Source organism: Cebus imitator, unplaced genomic scaffold, assembly GCF_001604975.1.
Source record: "Cebus imitator isolate Cc_AM_T3 unplaced genomic scaffold, Cebus_imitator-1.0 Scaffold77, whole genome shotgun sequence".
Lineage (NCBI taxonomy): Eukaryota > Metazoa > Chordata > Mammalia > Primates > Cebidae > Cebus > Cebus imitator.
This window is the reverse complement of record NW_016107392.1, coordinates 405,615-423,692: the sequence shown is the minus strand read 5'-3', so window position 1 is coordinate 423,692 and position 18,078 is coordinate 405,615. Positions and strand designations below refer to the sequence as shown.

Genomic DNA, 18,078 nt, shown 5'->3' with positions numbered 1-18,078 from the left:
TGAGATTTCTATATTGCTTAGCATAAGTGAATAAAGTAGACAAGAAACTTCACTCATTTTCTGGAAAAAGAAGTGGGAAGAGTAAAAAGCCTTGGAGGCCACCTCCTTGGTCTGTTTTATTGTTATTGAGATATATATATATATATATTTTTTTTCCTTGTTATTGATATATTTGTATCTTTTTATAGTGGGAAGTTGCTGAGGTGGTTTTGGAGGTGTTTTATAAATTGCTCAGAGATTATGAGCCTCAGCTTGAAGATTTTGTAGACCAATTTGTGGAACTACAAGGTAATTTAACTCTGTCACTTTCAAACAAGGTGTCAGCTATTTATAATTTATAAATTATGGCTATGTTATACATAAATTAAAAATTATACTTATAAATTGAATTAGAATTTAATCTTTTGTTTTATTGTTTTAATCATTTTAATTTTTCTGTTTAACAGAAATAATTAAAATTGTTGAATGGAAGATCAAGAACACTGTATTACAATTTCCTTAATGAGTTAACATAATAGTTGACTGCTTTGTGCAGATTAGCCCTTAGGAGAATTACTACTGTGTCTCTAAATTGAAACGCCTTTATCTGTCTAGATGCCATCTAATTTACAAGTCTCATACATTTCATATAAATCGAGGGTGTGACAAAAATACTAATCTATTATCTCTTGGAATATGTTATGTTCTATTTAGGAGAAGAAATCATAGCCTATAAGCCACCTGGATTTAGTCTGATGTATCATATGCTAAATGAGTCACCAATGTTGGAGCTTTCTCTCAGTTTACTGGAAGAAGGAGTTAAGCAGCTTGACACCTATGCCCCCTTTCCTGGTATATGCTTAAAAGTCTTTATGTCTTGCAGTTTTGATGTTTTCATCTATTGTAAACTGAGAATTTGAAATAGATGATCTCTGAAGTCATTTTTCACTGTAAGAGTCTCTTTATATCTAAAGTGGTGTTTTCAGTGAACATTTAAATGAGAGTATATCGTAAGTAAAAACAGACTGAAGTACAGAGAGATTCTCACCGTAACTGGGTTTCACCACACGGGCTTTTGTAGGTAAAGTGATCTATCATTTTAACATCTTTAAAATCCCTAACTTAAAAGGACGTTTTTGTCTATGCCCCCCACCTCATAATATTTGTAAAAGCACTTACTGTAGTGTCTGATACATAGTGGTCAATAAATTTTACTTGTTATTGTTACCACTAATGATTATTTATTGAGTGCTTACTATGTATTTGGCCCTTTTAAAAGCACATTGCATATATTAATGCATTCAATCTATTCAAAAGCATGTTAGATCTTATTATTATCATTTAACAAATAAGGAAGCTAACATACAAAGTAGTTACACTGACTTTCACTAGCAAGGGTGGGAGCTGGGATTCGAACCTAGTCAGTTTGGCTCCAGAGCTCATGCTTTTTACCACAGTGCTATATTATTTCTACTTAATGTGGCTATGATCAAAATAAGAAAAGAGATTCTAAACATGTGAACAATAACTGTATAGTCAGAATATATAGATAAGAAATTAGGCCAAAATTTTAAATTTGATTGGTGAGATTATAGGTGATCCTTGTTTCTATTATCTGCTTTATTTTCCACAATGCTTTTGTTTTACTTTAGATCAGAGTTTCTCAATTTTGGCGCCATTGACAGTGTGGGCTGAATAATTCTTTGTTGTGGATGATGTTCTGTGTTATAAGCTGGATGCCAGTAGCACATTTCCAGTTACGATAACTAGAAGTGTCTCCGGACTTTGTCAGATGTCCCCTGGGGCTCAGTTACCCCATTTGTCAGATGTCCCCTGGGGCGCCGTTACCCCATTCTGAGAACCATTGCTCTAAACAATAAGGGAAAAGATAAAGGAGATGTGACTTGAGAATCCATTCCATGAAAGTATTTTGGATTGCAAAAATAACCATGATTTGCACAGATGAATCGTTTTGTGAAGTTGCAGGAGAAAGTTTGAAATAATGAGCGCCTAAATCTCTAGATTTGAAAATCTAAAAGTTGCCATTTGTCTTATTTTCCTAAGAATTGACTGTGAGTTTTAAAGATAAATTTAGAACTTTCTTTTTTATTTTTTTTTGAGGTGGAGTTTTGTTCTTGTTGCCTAGGCTGGAGTGCAATGGGGCGATCTCGGCTCACCGCAACCTCCACCTCCCGGGTTCAAGCCATTCTCCTGCCTCAGACTCGCGAGTAGCTAGGAATATAGGCATGTGCCACCACGCCCGGCTAATTGGTGTTTTTAGTAGAGTTGGGGCTTCTCCATCTTGGTTGGGCTGGTTTTGAACTCCCGACCTCAGATGATCCACCCACCTCAGCCTCCACTCAGGCATGAGCCACTGTGCCCGGCCAGATTTAGAACTTTGTATTTTTGGTTGATAGTTGGAAACGAGAGCCTAAACTTTAGATTTGAAAATCCAAAACTTGTCATTTGTCTTGTTTTCCTAAGAATTGACTGTGAGTTTCTAAGATAAATTCAGAACTTTCTGACTTTATTTTTGGTTGATAGGGAAAAAACACCTGGAGAAGGCAGTACAACATTGCCTTGCACTTCTCAATCTTACTCTGCAAAAGGAAAATCATTTTATGGACCTTCTAAGAGAGAGTCAACTGGCTCTAATAGTCTCTCCTTTAGAACAGCTTTTGCAGGGAATTAATCCCAGAACTAAGAAGGCAGATAATGTGGTCAACATTGCCAGGTAAGTTACCTTTGTAGGTAAAGAAATGACATTCTAGCTTTGATTTTCAAATCTGGTTAGATATCTAGTGCATCACCCTTTTTTTCCCCTTTTTGTCTCATTTTACTTTTGTTTTTCTTTTTTGAGACAGAGCCTTGCTCTGTCACCCAGGCTAGAGTGTAGTGGCACAGTCTTGGCTCACTGCAACCTCTGCCCCCTGGGTTCAAGTGATTCTCCTGCCTCAGCCTCCTGAGTAGCTGGGATTACAGGCAGGCACCACCATGCCCGGCTAATTTTTGTATTTTTAGTAGGCATGAGGCTTCACCATGTTGGTCAGGATGGACTTGGGCTCCTCACCTCGTGCTCCCCCCGCCTTAGCCTTCCAAAGTGCTGAGATTACAGGTGTGAGCCACCGTGCCTGGCCTCATTTTCCTCTTGCCATCTCTAGAGACCCTGATTTTAATTACTCTGAACTTTACAATTTCTTCTCTTCCATGTTCTAAACATCTCTATTTTTTTTTGCTGTTTGTTTGAGATACAATCTCACTCTGTCACCGAGACTGGAGTGCAGTGGCTCAATCTTGGCTCACTGTGACCTCTGCCTCCCAGGCTCAAGCGATTCTCCCACCTCAACCTCCCGAGTAGCTGGGACTACAGATGTGCGCCACCACACCCAGCTAAGTTTTGTATTTTTAGTAGAGGTGGGCTTTCACCATTTAGCCAGGCTGTTCTCAAACTCCTGACCTCAAGCAATCTGCCTACCTCGGCCTCCCAAAGTGCTGGGATTACAGGTGTGAGGCACCGTGCCTGGCCAAAATCTGTTAAGTCTAAAATGACAGTATTGTCTGTCTTCTATAGGGAAACTAGGTGTTTGGAGGATAGGGCTGGACAGGAAGCAAACTTTTCACTGTATATTAGCTTTTTGGTGGTTTGATGTTTCATGGCTTATAGAAGCATCACCCTGATCCCTGTTTTCAGCTTCACATGACATTTTCCCTGTGTATATGCTTGTGTCTGAATTTACCCTTTTTATAAGAACACCAGTCATATTTTATTAGGACCCTTCTTAATGACCTCTCTGAACTTGATTGACTACATATGCAAAGACCCTACTTTCAAATAAGGTTAGTGGGTTAGCCATACTATGTATCTGGCTCTATTAAAAGCACATTGCATATATTATTGCATTCAGTCTATTCAAAAGTGTGTTAGATGTTACTATTTCCATTTAACAAAGGATTTTGGTGGCAGGGACACAATTCAGCCGCTAACAGACTGCATCTATCTAGAAGGAGACACCTTTTTCTAATTTACCTCGAAGTGCTGTATGGATAGGGGAACCCTGGTTCTAAATTTTCTTTATTGACAGTAGTGAGACACCAAAAGTTTTATCACTGTTTCTCAAATGTTTTCTTTTTTTAAAGATACCTGTATCATGGCAATTCGAATCCAGAATTGGCTTTTGAAAGTGCCAAGATCCTCTGTTGTATCTCTTGCAACTCCAATATTCAGATAAAGTTGGTTGGAGATTTCACACATGACCAGGTAACTGATTTTGTTGCTGTTGTCATTTTTTGGTACATTTTGCATTTTGACTATATATGGAAGTTACAGTGTTTATGAGGAATCATTCTCGGTTGTAGAATAATTCATTAAGTATTATTTGCGTTGGATGGGTGAAACCTACCCACAAACTTGGCTATGATTTATCTTTGAAGATAATGCTATTCACAGTGATACTGCATATACTGTAATATGTGGCTATGTAGCCTAACATTACCATGTTTAAAATGATTAGGTTTGCTGTAACTTGTTTGTTTACTGCTCCCGACCTGTCATTTGCCTCTGTTCTAAGTAAGCCTCTGCAGTTCTGAGTATCTCATTGTTGTAAGTTGTCTACTTCTTTGGTTTTCTTGTGATTCACGTGTGTGTCACTTCATTTGATAACACTATAGAGGGTTTTTAGGAGTTCCTCTTTTTATTCAATTTATAATAGTTCTGTTCATTGAATAGCTGCAATTGTGGAGTCTACTTTTTTTTTTTTTTTTATGAACATTTCATCTCATTATATCTTTATGTTGGAAATCACTGCTGTAGCTAGTTGAAGAATTTTTTCTTTCTTTTGAGACAGGAACTAGCTCTGTCACCCAGGCTGGAGTGCAGTGGCAGGATCTCAGCTCACTGCAGCCTCTGCCCCTGGGCTCAAGCAATCCTACAGGAGCATGCCACCTCGCCCAGCTAGTTTTTTTGTATTTTTTGTAGAGACAGGGTTTTGCCATGTTGCCCAGGCTGCTCTTGAATTCTAGAGCTCGAGCAATGCATCAACCTCGGCCTCCCAAAGTGCTGGGATTATAGGTGTGAGCCACTGTACCTGGCCTTGTTGAAGGATTTTATTGTGTAGTCCTTCATAGAATCCATATTTTGAAATAAGGACTCCTCGGGCATGTTGGATGGCACAGATCTTATTTTGTGTGTCATAGTCCCTTACATCTAGTACCTTTAGCATCCCCAGATGCCACTATCTGTCAGTAGTAACCCCTAGTTGTGATTACTCAGATGAAATTTCTAAGTTCCCTCTGGAATGGTAGTACCGCCCAGCATGAGAATCACCATAAGAAGTGTAAGTCTCAGCTGAGTGCTGGTGGCTCAAGCCTGTAATCCCAGCACTTTGGGAGGCCAAGGCAGGTGGATCACAAGGTCAGGAGTTCACGACCAGCCTGGCCAATATGGCAAAACCCTCTCTGTACTAAAAATACAAAAAATGAGCTGGGCGTGGTGGCAGGCACCTGTAATCTGAGCTACTCGGGAGCCTGAGGCAGAGAATTACTTGAACCTGGGAGGCAGAGGTTGCAGTGAGCAGAGATCGCACCACGACACTCCAGGCTGGGTGACAGATCGAGACTCTGTCTCAAAAAAAAAAAAAAAAAGTGTAAGTCTCATCTGTGGCTTGTGGATGAGGTTTATGAAAGAAACCATGTGTAATCAGGGGATGCTGAAGATTTTTGATGTGCTGAGTTTAGGGTTGATTTTGGTATGAATTATTAATATCATAAATTATTAAAGGCAAAATCAGCTCAGAAATAGAAAATGGGTGATAAGCAATACATTTCAAAAGAGAGAAGATGAAAATTTTATTTTACATTTTAGTTAAGGTCTCATAACATTGAATATATAATGAAGAGGTCAGTAAACAGCAATTTTATGTGTTTTTGTTTTTTTTTTTTAAACTAGCTTGATTTGTTGGGAAGGAAAATTAGGAAGCAATTTTTGAAATCAATAAATTTGTAAAATTTTTGTTTCTTTATTTGTATAGAGAGCTAACTTGTGGCAACTTAAGGAACTGAGTTTTCTATTAAAAATGTAACTAAAGGCCGGGCACTGTGGCTCATGCGTATAATCCCATCACTTTTGGGTGGTCAAGGTGGGCAGATCACCTGAGGCTGGGATATGGAGACCAGCCTGACCAACATGGAGAAACCCCATCTCTGCTAAAAATATAAAAAATTAGCTAGGTGTGGTGGCACATGCCTGAAATTCCAGCTACTCAGGAGGCTGAGGCAGGAGAATCGCTTAAACCTAGGAGGCGGAGGTTGCAGTGAGCCAAGATCGCACTATTGCACTCCATCCTGGGCAACAGAGTGAAACTCTAAAAAAAAAAAAAGTAACTAAAACATAAATACTTAAGCAAATTTACCTTTTTTTCTTTGTGGATGAATGTTTATAAATATATATTAATCATAGTTTTTCTAATATTTAGAAACCTGTAATAATTTGTTATTTTTTATCTTTATGTTACTTCAGAGTATAAGTCAGAAACTAATGGCTGGATTTGTGGAGTGTTTAGATAGTGAAGATGCAGAAGAATCTGTACGTCTGGAAGAGGGTATGCCTTAGATTAACATGCACATATGCATTTTTTTTTTTACTTTTTATATATGCTTAATTTAAAGAAAACACTTGAAATTGTTAACTGTTTAGTGATGGTGTAAGAGAAATTGAGAATTTGCTAGAAAACAGTTTGAGAATACAAAATCCAAAATAAAATCTGAAACCTTTTGAGCATCACCAATATAACTCTCAAAGGAAATGCTCATTGGCACATTTTGGATTTTGGATTTTTGAATTAGGGATGCTCAACCTGTATGATGCAAATATTCTAAAATTCAAAAAATCTGAACTCTGAAGCACTACAGATAAAGGGTATTCAACCTGTAAATTTATAAGGTTTTTAGGATTCCTCTTTAAATACATCTGAAATGAATGTGATAGATAATCAGGCAAATGATCTAAAGAAAACATGAGATTTGGAATACAAGTTTTGTATTTGTTAATTGAATTATATTAACTTTTCATTATTTTGTTTTGTGATTTCTACATTAAGGATCAGAGCTTGAAAAGATTGAAAAGAAATTCATTGCAATTCGTCATGAAACAAGAATCCACATCTTGAATCTTCTCATTACCTCTCTGGAATGCAATCCACCCAACCTTGCTCTCTACCTGTTGGGCTTTGAATTGAAGAAACCTGTCAGTACAACAAACCTACAAGACCCAGGTATAGCCTAAGACATAAAGGCATTTATTTCCTTCCATATTTGTGTATCGCAGGGGTCATTTATTACATTCTGGGCTCATGGGATAATTCATTGAAAGAAAAAGTGTGTGGAAGGTAATGCGATGGATGGTTCAGTCTTTAGGGCTTAGAACAAGACTGGACAAACTGAGCTATAGAGAATCAGCCTTTCCTTTCGGCCGGAACCGCCATCTTCCAGTAATTCGCCAAAATGACGAACACAAAGGGAAAGAGGAGAGGCACTCGATACATGTTCTCTAGGCCTTTCAGAAAACATGGAGTTGTTCCTTTGGCCACATATATGCGAATCTATAAGAAAGGTGATATTGTGGACATCAAGGGAATGGGTACTGTTCAAAAAGGAATGCCCCACAAATGTTATCATGGCAAAACTGGAAGAGTCTACAATGTTACCCAGCATGCTGTTGGGATTGTTGTAAACAAACAAGTTAAGGGCAAGATTCTTGCCAAGAGAATTAATGTGCGTATTGAGCACATCAAGCACTCTAAGAGCCGAGATAGCTTCCTAAAACGTGTGAAGGAAAATGATCAGAAAAAGAAAGAAGCCAAAGAGAAAGGTACCTGGGTCCAACTGAAGTGCCAGCCTGCCCCACCCAGAGAAGCGCACTTTGTGAGAACCAATGGGAAGGAGCCTGAGCTTCTGGAACCTATTCCCTATGAATTCATGGCATAATAGGTGTTAAAAAAAATAAAAGACCTCTGGACTGTAAAAAAAAAAAAAAAAAAAAAAAAAAAAGAGAATCAGCCTTTATCAATTTTCTGTATCAATATTTGAAAGAGTGTTTACAGTATAGCATGCATTTATAGAATTTAACTTTTGAAAAGGCAATCTAAAGTTTTAATGCAGAAATTCTAAAAGAAAGTTGAATTTCTTTTTGGTTTCATGTAGGAGTGTTAGGTTGCCCTCGGACATGCCTTCATGCCATCCTAAACATCTTGGAGAAAGGAACGGAAGGGAGAACAGGCCCAGTGGCAGTGCGAGAATCTCCTCAACTGGCTGAGCTGTGTTACCAGGTACACGGAAAACTGTGTTTTTTGGTACTGAATAGAAGAAACTTGACCAGATGCATGGATACACCACAGATATGAGAGTATAACAGTAAGACTTAGTTGAAATGAGTCCATTTAGCAGTTTGACCTGTCTTTCATTAATTGATAAAATCCATAAAGCACAAACCCTAAGATCTTATACATTTAAGTCTTATATGTTAATCTCTTGAAAAATGAAGGAAATTAGATTTTTGTGATGGGTTTTTACCAGTAGCATAGAAACTCTCCAACAGTGCTGTGTTTTGATGGGTCAGAAAAATTCTTGTTCCCATCTCTGCCCCATGACAGGTGAAGTCACCTTGGGTATGCCATTGGGCGTGCCATGAAGCTTTTCTGAATCTGAGTTTTTCAATTTGTGAAATGGACTGTTGAGAGACTTCAATGAGAATGTAAGTGAAAGCACTTTTTTTTTTGGAGGCGGTGGGGTCTCATCATCACCCAGGCTGGTGCACAGTGGTGTTATCATGGCTCACTGCAGCCTCAACCTCCCCAGGATCAGATGATCCTCCTACTTCAGACTCTCAAGTAGCTGTGACTCTATGTGTATGCCACCATGCCTGGCAAATTTTTGTATTTTTAGTAGAGATGGTATTTTGCCATGTTGTCCGGGCTGGGAAAGTCCCCCCCCCCCCTTTTTTTTATTTTATTTTTTATTTTTTATTATTATTTTTTTTAATGACAGAGTCTTGCTCTGACCCAGCCTGGAGTGCAGTTGCATCGTCTTGGCTCGCTGCAACCCCCACCTCCCGGGTTCAAGTGATTCTCCTGCCTCACCCTCCTAAGTAGCTGGGACTACAGGTGTGCACTTCCACGTGCAGCTAATTTTTGTATTTTTAGTAGAGACCAGTTTTCGCCATCTTGGCCAGGATGGTCTCGATCTCTTGACGTTGTGATCCACCCACCTCAGCCTCCCAAAGTGCTGCGATTACAGGCATGAGCCACTGTGCCTGGCCAAAAAGCACTTTTTAATAACTAAGTAAATTAAGAAGTCCTATATACAACTATGTTAGGTGGTAGAATGTCAGATTAAGATTTAAACTATAACGAGGGCTGGGCACAGTGGCTCAGCCTGTGAAATATGGTTGAAACCTTGTCTCTGCTAAAAATACAAAAATTAGCTGGGCATGGTGGCATGTGCCTGTAATCCCAGCTACTTATAGTCAGTTCTTGTTACTCACAGTAGTTGTGTTTTATAAAGTCATTGTGAACATTGAATTGGTGAATTCAATTGAATTGGTGAATTTCCCCTATGGAAAAATAGGCTAGGATTTCTGCAAGCTTCTGGTTCCAACATTCTTGTCAACCGATGAATTCATAATCATGTTATATATGTGTTTCTGTTTAAAGACTCTTTACTTAATGTAATTGATTCATTAACATTAAACTCATAGCCAACAACTATGATTTGGGGATTATAAATAAATTTTAGGATGTTTGGTCAATTTGCAAATATGGAATCTATAAATAATGAGGATTGACTCTGTTGGGTCAAAGGCTATGAAGAGTTTTGATTTTAGATTTTATTTTTATTTTTTTAAGATGGAGTTTCTCTCTTATTGCCTAGGCTGGAGTGCAATGGCATGATCTCAGCTCACTGCAACCTCTGCCTCCCAGGATCAAGCAATTCTCCTGCCTTAGCCTCCCGAGTTGCTGGTACTACAGGCGCCCGCCACCATGCCCAGCTAATTTTTGTATTTTTAGTAGAGATGGGCTTTCACTATGTTGGTCAGGCTGGTCTTGAACTCTTGACCTCGTGATCCACCTGCCTTGGCCTCCTAGAGTGTTGGGATTACAGGCATGAGCCACTGTGCCCGGCCCTTGATTTTAGATTTTAATTCACAAGTAATCATCACAATTATACTAGCTATTAATGGTGTTCAGAATAGACATGTCATAAGTGCCTGGTACATGGAAAGCATCTAATAAATGTTCATATTAGCCAAGCATGGTGGCATGCAATTACTGTAGTCCCAGCTACTCAGGAGGCTGAGCTGGGAGGACTGCTTGAGGCCAGGAGGTCAGGGCTGTAGTGAGCTGTGATGGCACCACTCTATTCCAACCTGGGTGAGAGAGTGAGACCCTGACTCAAAAAAAAAAAAAAAAAATTGTTTTTGCTAATTTATAATATAGTACCTAACCTATTATCGTCCTGATATTTTTTTTTAAATTCCTGAAAGCAGATGGACATTGTTGATTATGGGCTATTTTTATTATTCTCATATAAAATGTGGCAGGGTGCAGTGGCTCACACCTGTAACCCCAGCACTTTGGGAGGCCGAAGCTGGCAGTTCACGAGGTCAGGATTTCAAGACCAATCTGGCCAACATGGTGAAACCCTATTTCTACTAAAAATACAAAAAATAAGCCAGGCGTGGTGGTGTGCGTGTATAATCCCAGCTACTTGTGAGGCTGAGGCAGGAGACTCGCTTGAACCTGGGTGGCAGAGGTTGCGGTGAGCTGAGATCGTGCCATTGCACTCCAGCCTGGGCGACAGAGCGAGACTTTGTCTCGAGGGAAAACTAAATAAAATAAAAGTCTTTTGCCATTTGGCCTACTTAGATATTTTTTTTATTCATATCTGTAATGAATGGAGATCCTCATATGTATTGGAGCTAGTCACTTTTTCTTATATTTAATGTAAGAACTTTTTTCTCTTATCTATTCTTTTTTGTTAAAGTTTTATTCAGCTTATTGTTATTTAGTTGAATTTATGGATCTTCTTTGTAATTTTTCCATTTGCTTTAGTTTCAGTAATTTTAATCTTCCTGAGGTTGAGATGTAACTTGGTATGGTTCTCAGAAGCTATTTCCAAGTAATTTGCTACTAATATATATACACATATTTTTGAGACAAGAGTCTTGCTCTGTCACCAGGCTGGAGTGCAGTGGTGCGATCTTGGCTCATTGCAACCTCCACCTCCCAGGTTCAAGTGATTCCTCTTCCTCAGCCTCCTGAGTAGTTGGGATTACAGGTGCATGCCAACATGCCTGGCTAATTTTTGTATTTTGTAGAGACACACTTGGCCATCTCTACATGTCACCATGTTGTTGTCACCATGTTGGCCAGGCTTGTGTCACACTCCTGACCTCAAGTAATCTGCCTGCCTCAGGTGTAAGCTACTGTGCCCGGCCTGCTACTAATAATTAAGCTAAAATACTAAAATTTGCTAATTAACTCTATGTGTATGTATTAATAAGTATATGAGTAATAGTTCTGTAATAATGTTATCAACACTCACTTGTATTTCAGTGTATTTTCTTGAGCTAGGTTACCAAGGACTGTTCATAACTTTCTGCTTGTTTTGTGCATCTCTCCATTTCACTTGTGTTTCTGATGGGTATTAGTTTTAGGTCTAAGTCCATATTTTGTTACCTTAATATGTACAATACAGAAAGACTGATTTAGGGGTTTTTCTTACTTTAATGCTTTAGGTCATATATCAGTTATGTGCATGCTCTGATACATCTGGCCCTACTATGAGGTACCTGAGAACCAGCCAGGATTTCTTATTTTCCCAGTTGCAATATCTACCATTTTCTAACAAAGGTAGGATATTATTTTCTCTTATTATAAGAACAAATTTATAATTCCATGTTAAGTGATATTATTTATGCAGTATTTGGGGGAATTCTGTTCTCATTCTCGTATTTTGGCTTGTTATTTTGGGTTCCTTTGTAATTTCTGCTTCAAAAAGCGTGATATTTTTATCTGCTAGCAAAAACTTATTTAAATATAGCCTGTCAGAATTTGATTCTTTTACAACAAATAAAATTTAGATTGTGTTGAAGGGATACGAAAATTAATGGGAATTTTAAGGTTTTGAATGAAAATTGTTTTACAAAGATTTCTTATTTTCTCTTTCCAGACTGTTTATAAGAAAAAAAATCTCGATTTACTTTTGTTTCTTGTATATATATTGAAACCAATTCAGGTCTTGAAATGAAAACTTGAAAACTAATATGGTAGAAAACAGTTTTAACTTAGTTTATTGATATGACTAACAATTATTCCAGGCTAATGAAGTTTTATTGGGATTTTACTGTATTTTCTTTTTGACCAACTTTTAACAGTTTTCTGAATTCAGATTATATTCAGATAGTCTTGTCTATTGAGTTTTTTTAAAGTTTAGTTTGTATCATCTTTATGTTTTAGGAAATTGAGGCTCATACATTTCATAAACAAATTTCTGTTACTAGTAATTGTCAGCATCTCATTTACCTTTTAGGGTAAATGGTGTTAGACCTCTGAGAATTCTCTAATGGCAAAAGGATTTTCACTTTGTTTTCCTAAGTGTCTTATTTTTAGTTCTGTGATTTTCTTTATGTAAGAAGCTTTTAGTAACCCTCTTTTTATACCTAATTAAAAAGAAAATTTAACATTTTACTTATTATGGTATAGGTTTTATAAAACTTCATTTAGCTTTTCCTGAAATTATTATTTGTATTATTGTTATTTGGTTAATTTTATGTTTATACTGTCACAGTATAGGGTTCAATGTCAAGCATATTAAAATAGTATCAAATTTAAAAACTGTTATTGTAGGACCAGGCACAGTGGCTCACACCTATAATCCCAGTGCTTAGGTAGGCTGAGACAGGAGGATCACCGAGGCCAGGAGTTCAAGAACAGCCTGGGCAGTAGAGCGAGACCCTGTCTCTACAATAAAAAAATAAATAAAAATGAAAACTATTGTGTAAGTGATTCCCCGTCTTAATTAAATGTTAAACCACATCCTTGAGATATTATAAAATCAAGCAATTTAAGTTTAATTTTTCTTAAGTATTTATTTTGTGAAATCAAAACCAAAGTGTGATAGATTTCTGAGTTATGTATTTGAAAATTACTTTGAAATATTGTTTTATATATTAATGTCAAAATATGATAGACTCAGGATCTTTGTGAAGTTAAAATCAGTAATGAAAACTGGATTCCCTTTTACTCTTCATTTACTTTAGCTTATCTTTCATAGATTATACTAGCTTATTTTTTCTTCCTTGGTATCTTTTTTTTCTCTAGTAATTCTACAGAACGAGAAATTATTACGTTGCTGAGTTTCATAAATTACTGACTTCGTTACATGGGAAAATACCTGTTGAGTTATGGAATTTAAGTCTGTTTTGATACTGTGCTATTATTCTAGGAAACAAAATTTACTTTTTGAATTCTAGAATATGAAATTTCTATGCTGAACCAGATGTCATGGCTTATGAAAACTGCCTCAATAGAACTAAGGGTAACCTCTCTGAATCGTCAGCGGTCACATACCCAGAGGCTCCTACACCTCTTATTGGATGACATGCCAGTGAAACCATACTCAGGTGAGTAGTAGTATTGTTTTATTGTGCTGGTGACTAGTTGTTCTGAAGACAAGCACAGATCTGAAGCTTGTGCTTAGTATGTGATTATAGACCAAAACCAACTTCTCACTTTTAGAATTTTTTCTAAAACACAAAAATATTAACTCATGTTTTGATTGTCATTTATTATTATTTTAAGCATCCACATTACACTATAGTCATACTGGTATTATATTCAAAATTGTCAGTGGAGTTTGTCTTGCTGAGCCAGCATGACCTAAGCTATTTCAATGTGTGTTATTCATGCAAATTAAGGATAAACTTTAAAATCATCTCATTGGTATGATTGGATCTTGCCATTTTTGAGAATCTGATTATTCTCTTTACAATTGTGAAGTGGATTCCATAGAGATGGAAAGAATTAGATGAATGTTGGTAGTAAGTCCTCATCATTCTTCGCATTCTGATTATCAATTTGCACAGGGCTCTTTGATGTAGAAACAATGACCTGGAAATAAAATACTTTATGATTGTTATTTCCAAATAAATGTGGTTTTAAGAATATGTTCTTTTTCTGATTCAATATTATTGATGTTTCAGTAGATGGTGAAGGAGGAATGGAAGATGAAAACAGGTCTGTTTCTGGGTTCCTTCACTTTGACACTGCTACAAAAGGTAACGCCATTTGAATTTGTAATAACTTTAAGGGATTATTATGCCTGTGCTTGCAAAAGAAAGTATTTTTGTAAGTGGATGTATCAGAAATAAAATCAAATTTAGATTCCAATACGGTTTTCAGTTTCTTGACTAACGCTCTTTCTGAAAATAGCACTCTCTTTGAAAATCAACTGAATATGATGGTTTGCTCTTCTCTTCAATATCCCAGGTAAAAACAAATTACTTTTTATTATTTCTAGTACGTCGAAAAATTCTAAGTATTCTGGACTCAATTGACTTCAGTCAGGAGATCCCTGAGCCTTTGCAGTTGGATTTTTTTGATCGGGCCCAGATTGAACAAGTTATTGCTAACTGTGAACACAAGAATTTACGGGGACAGACAGTCTGCAATGTCAAGGTGAGGGTTGCTTTAAAGTACATTTCTGCAGTATCAAGTGGCTCAGACCTTAAGGCATCAGAAACAAATAGAACCATACAGGTTTTCTTTCTGATATAGACATTGGTTTACTAGTTTATAGGAAGGACTGTGGTTTTTGTAAAATATCCCTGAAATAAAACTTAACATATCACACTAACTTTTTGAAAAGGGATATTGTCTGGAAATTGGACAGTGCTATTATTAGATTATACATAAAGGTATCTGACACTTTTCCCTTTAGGGTAGTTTATGGTAATTGCTGGGTGTTATGTTCTACCATTGTCTGAAATGTCTTATTTTTCTTTCTTTTCCTAATTATCCAGCTTCTTCATAGGGTTCTCGTAGCTGAAGTAAATGCCCTTCAGGGCATGGCAGCTATAGGACAGAGACCTCTACTCATGGAGGTAAGCTGTACTGAGTATGTGTTCATTTCAACCTTTTAACTACTTAGGTTGCTGGTCAAAAGACTAAAATAGTATATTGACCTGTAGTTTGCTAATTAGTAAGCTACCTAAAAATGAAACATTTAGGGAGTCTTTCACTTTAGATTTTACAACTTTTATAAGCTGAACTATCTGGTATGCCGAAATAAATAACACCTTTTCTGCTAGGCTAGTTAAGGATTTGCAAGCCGACCGTATTTCATATTAGACCTCACTTGGTGTCCATCAGTGAGAGAGGAGGGTCATTTGTCATCACAAGTGGAAAGTTATAGGTAAGAGGTCAGGTGGGAAGAACCACATGCATGGAGACATATAGCTGGCCAGGCCAAAGCAATAAGAGAGATGTCAGGGAACATGCCGTTGAACTTGGAGTTTGGGTAATTCTAGTGCTCTAGAGTAAGTACAAGTAGATAGGTACAAGGAGAAAGAAGGTGGTGTCAAAAAATGCACATTTATCTATGCCACCTCTGTCCCCTACCTTTCATGCACATACGCATACACACACACATACAGCCTTACATATTAATACTTTTTATAGCCCTGGCTACTGAAATAATATGAAAAGATCTGCTTTCTGGCATGCATGTAGTAGGCTTCCAAATAAATATTTTCTGAGTAACTGACATAACTGATCTTATTTGCCTGTTTAACCTTGTGATTCAATTCTTGTGGCTTTAGGAAATCAGCACTGTACTTCAGTATGTGGTAGGAAGAAATAAATTGCTGCAGTGTCTCCATGCAAAACGTCATGCTCTGGAGTCATGGAGGCAACTGGTAGAAATTATACTGACAGCTTGTCCCCAGGACCTCATTCAGGCAGAGGATCGACAACTGATTATTCGTGATATTTTACAAGACGTTCATGATAAGGTGACATACTTCCTAAATTACTTTATACTGCTGAACAAATATGTATTATTTAAATAAATATATTTTACTACCCTAATTGTTTTTCATTTTTGATTGGTGGCAAGATAGAATTGCGCAATACCAGCGTTAAGACTTTCCTTGAGAAAGGGATTAATTCTATACAGTAGTGGCTCTCAACCACAGTGTGTGTCCATATTATCTGGGGAGCTTTGTAAAAATGGACATAGACAGAATCCACCCCAGACCTACTGAATGTAATGGTGAGACCATTTTTGTGAATTTTGAAAAGAAAACCTCCCTAGGAAATTCTCTTAGGAATTCCTCCTGGTTAAGAACACCCATAACCTAGTATCATATTTAAATTCCTTTGTATATATTAGATTCCTTTCCTTTTTTTTTTTTTTTAGTAATTCCTATATTCCATTCTTATTTATTATTATCGTAGTTGACAAGCTAAATGTATATGAAACATGTTAATGGGCTGTGTGCAGTGGTTCATGCCTGTAATCTCAGAAGTTCGAGAGAAGCCAAGTTGAGAGGATCGCTTGAGCCTAGGAGTTTGAGACCAACCTGGGCAACATAGTGAGACTCCGTCTCTACAAAAAGTAAAAAATTAGTCGAGCATAATGGTATGCACCTGCAGTCACAGCTACGGAGGCTGAGGTGTGAAGACCGCCTGAGCCCAGGAGTTTAAGGCTGAAGTGAGCTGAGATTGTGGGTGATAGAGCAAGACCTTGTGTCCCAAAAAAGAGAAGCTATGAAACTTGTTAATGATTATAGCTGAAAGTAAGATTCTCACTCTAATTTGCCCTTGTCCTTTAAGATACTAGATGATGAAGCAGCGCAAGAGTTAATGCCTGTGGTTGCCGGAGCAGTGTTCACACTGACTGCTCACCTAAGCCAGGCCGTCCGCACCGAACAGAAGCAGACATTAGTCTCAGGACCAGGGGACGCCCATTACGCTTTTATGCTTGAGAGTTCTTTCACCTCACCTGTTCCAGCAGAAAACCCATTAGTGGGTTTTGCTTCTATTGGAGATTCTTCACTTCACATCATATTGAAGAAACTGTTAGACTTCATTTTGAAGACAGGTTTTTTACATCTAAATTTTCTATAAATTCTATGTTTTGTATTTGTTTTAATTGAGAAAAGATTTTCATTTGACATCTTCCTAATCTCTCTAGGTGGCGGATTCCAACGAGTGAGGACTCACTTGTATGGCTCTCTGCATTATTACTTACAGATTGCTCAGAGACCAGATGAACCAGACACCTTAGAAGCAGGTAGAATGAGATCCGTTCCTAATCTTTTTCTGGATTGGGAGATGGTTACTTCTCCCAATCTCTATCTTTTGACTAATCACTTCTCCATCTTTTGACTAATCACAACGGTAGTAAATGACTGTTGGTGTCATTTTTAAAGCACATACTCAAAAGTTGAGGAAGAATGTTTAGTTTTTAAGAATTATGAAGTAGTACATGAGTACTATTTTTTTAAAAAAAACCCTCAAATAATAATTTAGCTTTACATACTTCTGTAACTCCCTCACTTGCCTCAAGTCCCACTGAACAGTATGCTCTACATAGAATGGTCCAACATCTTTCTGTCCTTTGTCCTACATCAGAGTATATATCTAGTTGATTCTTTTAAAATGTCTTGGCCAGATGCTGTGGCTCATGCCTGTAGTCCTAGCACTTTGGGAGGCCAAGGCAGGTGGATCACCTGAGGTCAGGAGTTGAAGACCAGTGTGGCTAACATGATGAAACCCCATCTCTACTAAAAATACAGAAAATTAGCCAGGCGTGGTGGCAGGCATCTGTAATCCCAGCTGCCCGGGAGGCTGAGGCAGGAGAATCACTTGAACCCAGGAGGCAGAGGTTGCTGAGATCACGCCACTGCACTCCAGCCTGAGCAGCAAGAGTGAAACTCAAAAAAAGAGTCTCTGTTATTTTATGATATGGATGAAACACTTGTTTAGCCGTTTTCCTTATTCATAGGCATTTAAATTGTTTCTAATTTTTTTTTTTTTTTTTTTT

General features: G+C 37.5%; 2 protein-coding genes across 3 annotated transcripts in view; both read left to right on the top strand.

Moving 5' to 3' along the window:
• The window catches only part of NUP205 (nucleoporin 205), a 74,421-nt gene that overhangs the window by 26,055 nt on the left and 30,288 nt on the right, over window positions 1-18,078 (top strand). The window contains exons 14-28 of one of the 2 annotated variants that reach the window (XM_017532503.2): window positions 189-288; window positions 694-831; window positions 2,524-2,713; window positions 4,117-4,237; window positions 6,494-6,575; window positions 7,074-7,247; window positions 8,176-8,300; window positions 11,768-11,882; window positions 13,505-13,654; window positions 14,234-14,308; window positions 14,551-14,708; window positions 15,053-15,133; window positions 15,851-16,042; window positions 16,866-17,133; window positions 17,227-17,325. In XM_017532503.2, coding sequence (XP_017387992.1) covers window positions 189-288; window positions 694-831; window positions 2,524-2,713; window positions 4,117-4,237; window positions 6,494-6,575; window positions 7,074-7,247; window positions 8,176-8,300; window positions 11,768-11,882; window positions 13,505-13,654; window positions 14,234-14,308; window positions 14,551-14,708; window positions 15,053-15,133; window positions 15,851-16,042; window positions 16,866-17,133; window positions 17,227-17,325 — 2,068 coding nt within the window. The remainder of the gene's footprint in view (window positions 1-188; window positions 289-693; window positions 832-2,523; window positions 2,714-4,116; window positions 4,238-6,493; window positions 6,576-7,073; window positions 7,248-8,175; window positions 8,301-11,767; window positions 11,883-13,504; window positions 13,655-14,233; window positions 14,309-14,550; window positions 14,709-15,052; window positions 15,134-15,850; window positions 16,043-16,865; window positions 17,134-17,226; window positions 17,326-18,078) is intronic. The other variant, XM_017532505.2, reaches the window with a different exon arrangement.
• Window positions 7,420-7,992, top strand: LOC108307220 (60S ribosomal protein L21-like). Its single transcript, XM_037739963.1, has one exon. The coding sequence runs from the start codon at window positions 7,477-7,479 to the stop codon at window positions 7,957-7,959; it is 483 nt and encodes a 160-aa protein (XP_037595891.1). The 5' UTR covers window positions 7,420-7,476; the 3' UTR covers window positions 7,960-7,992.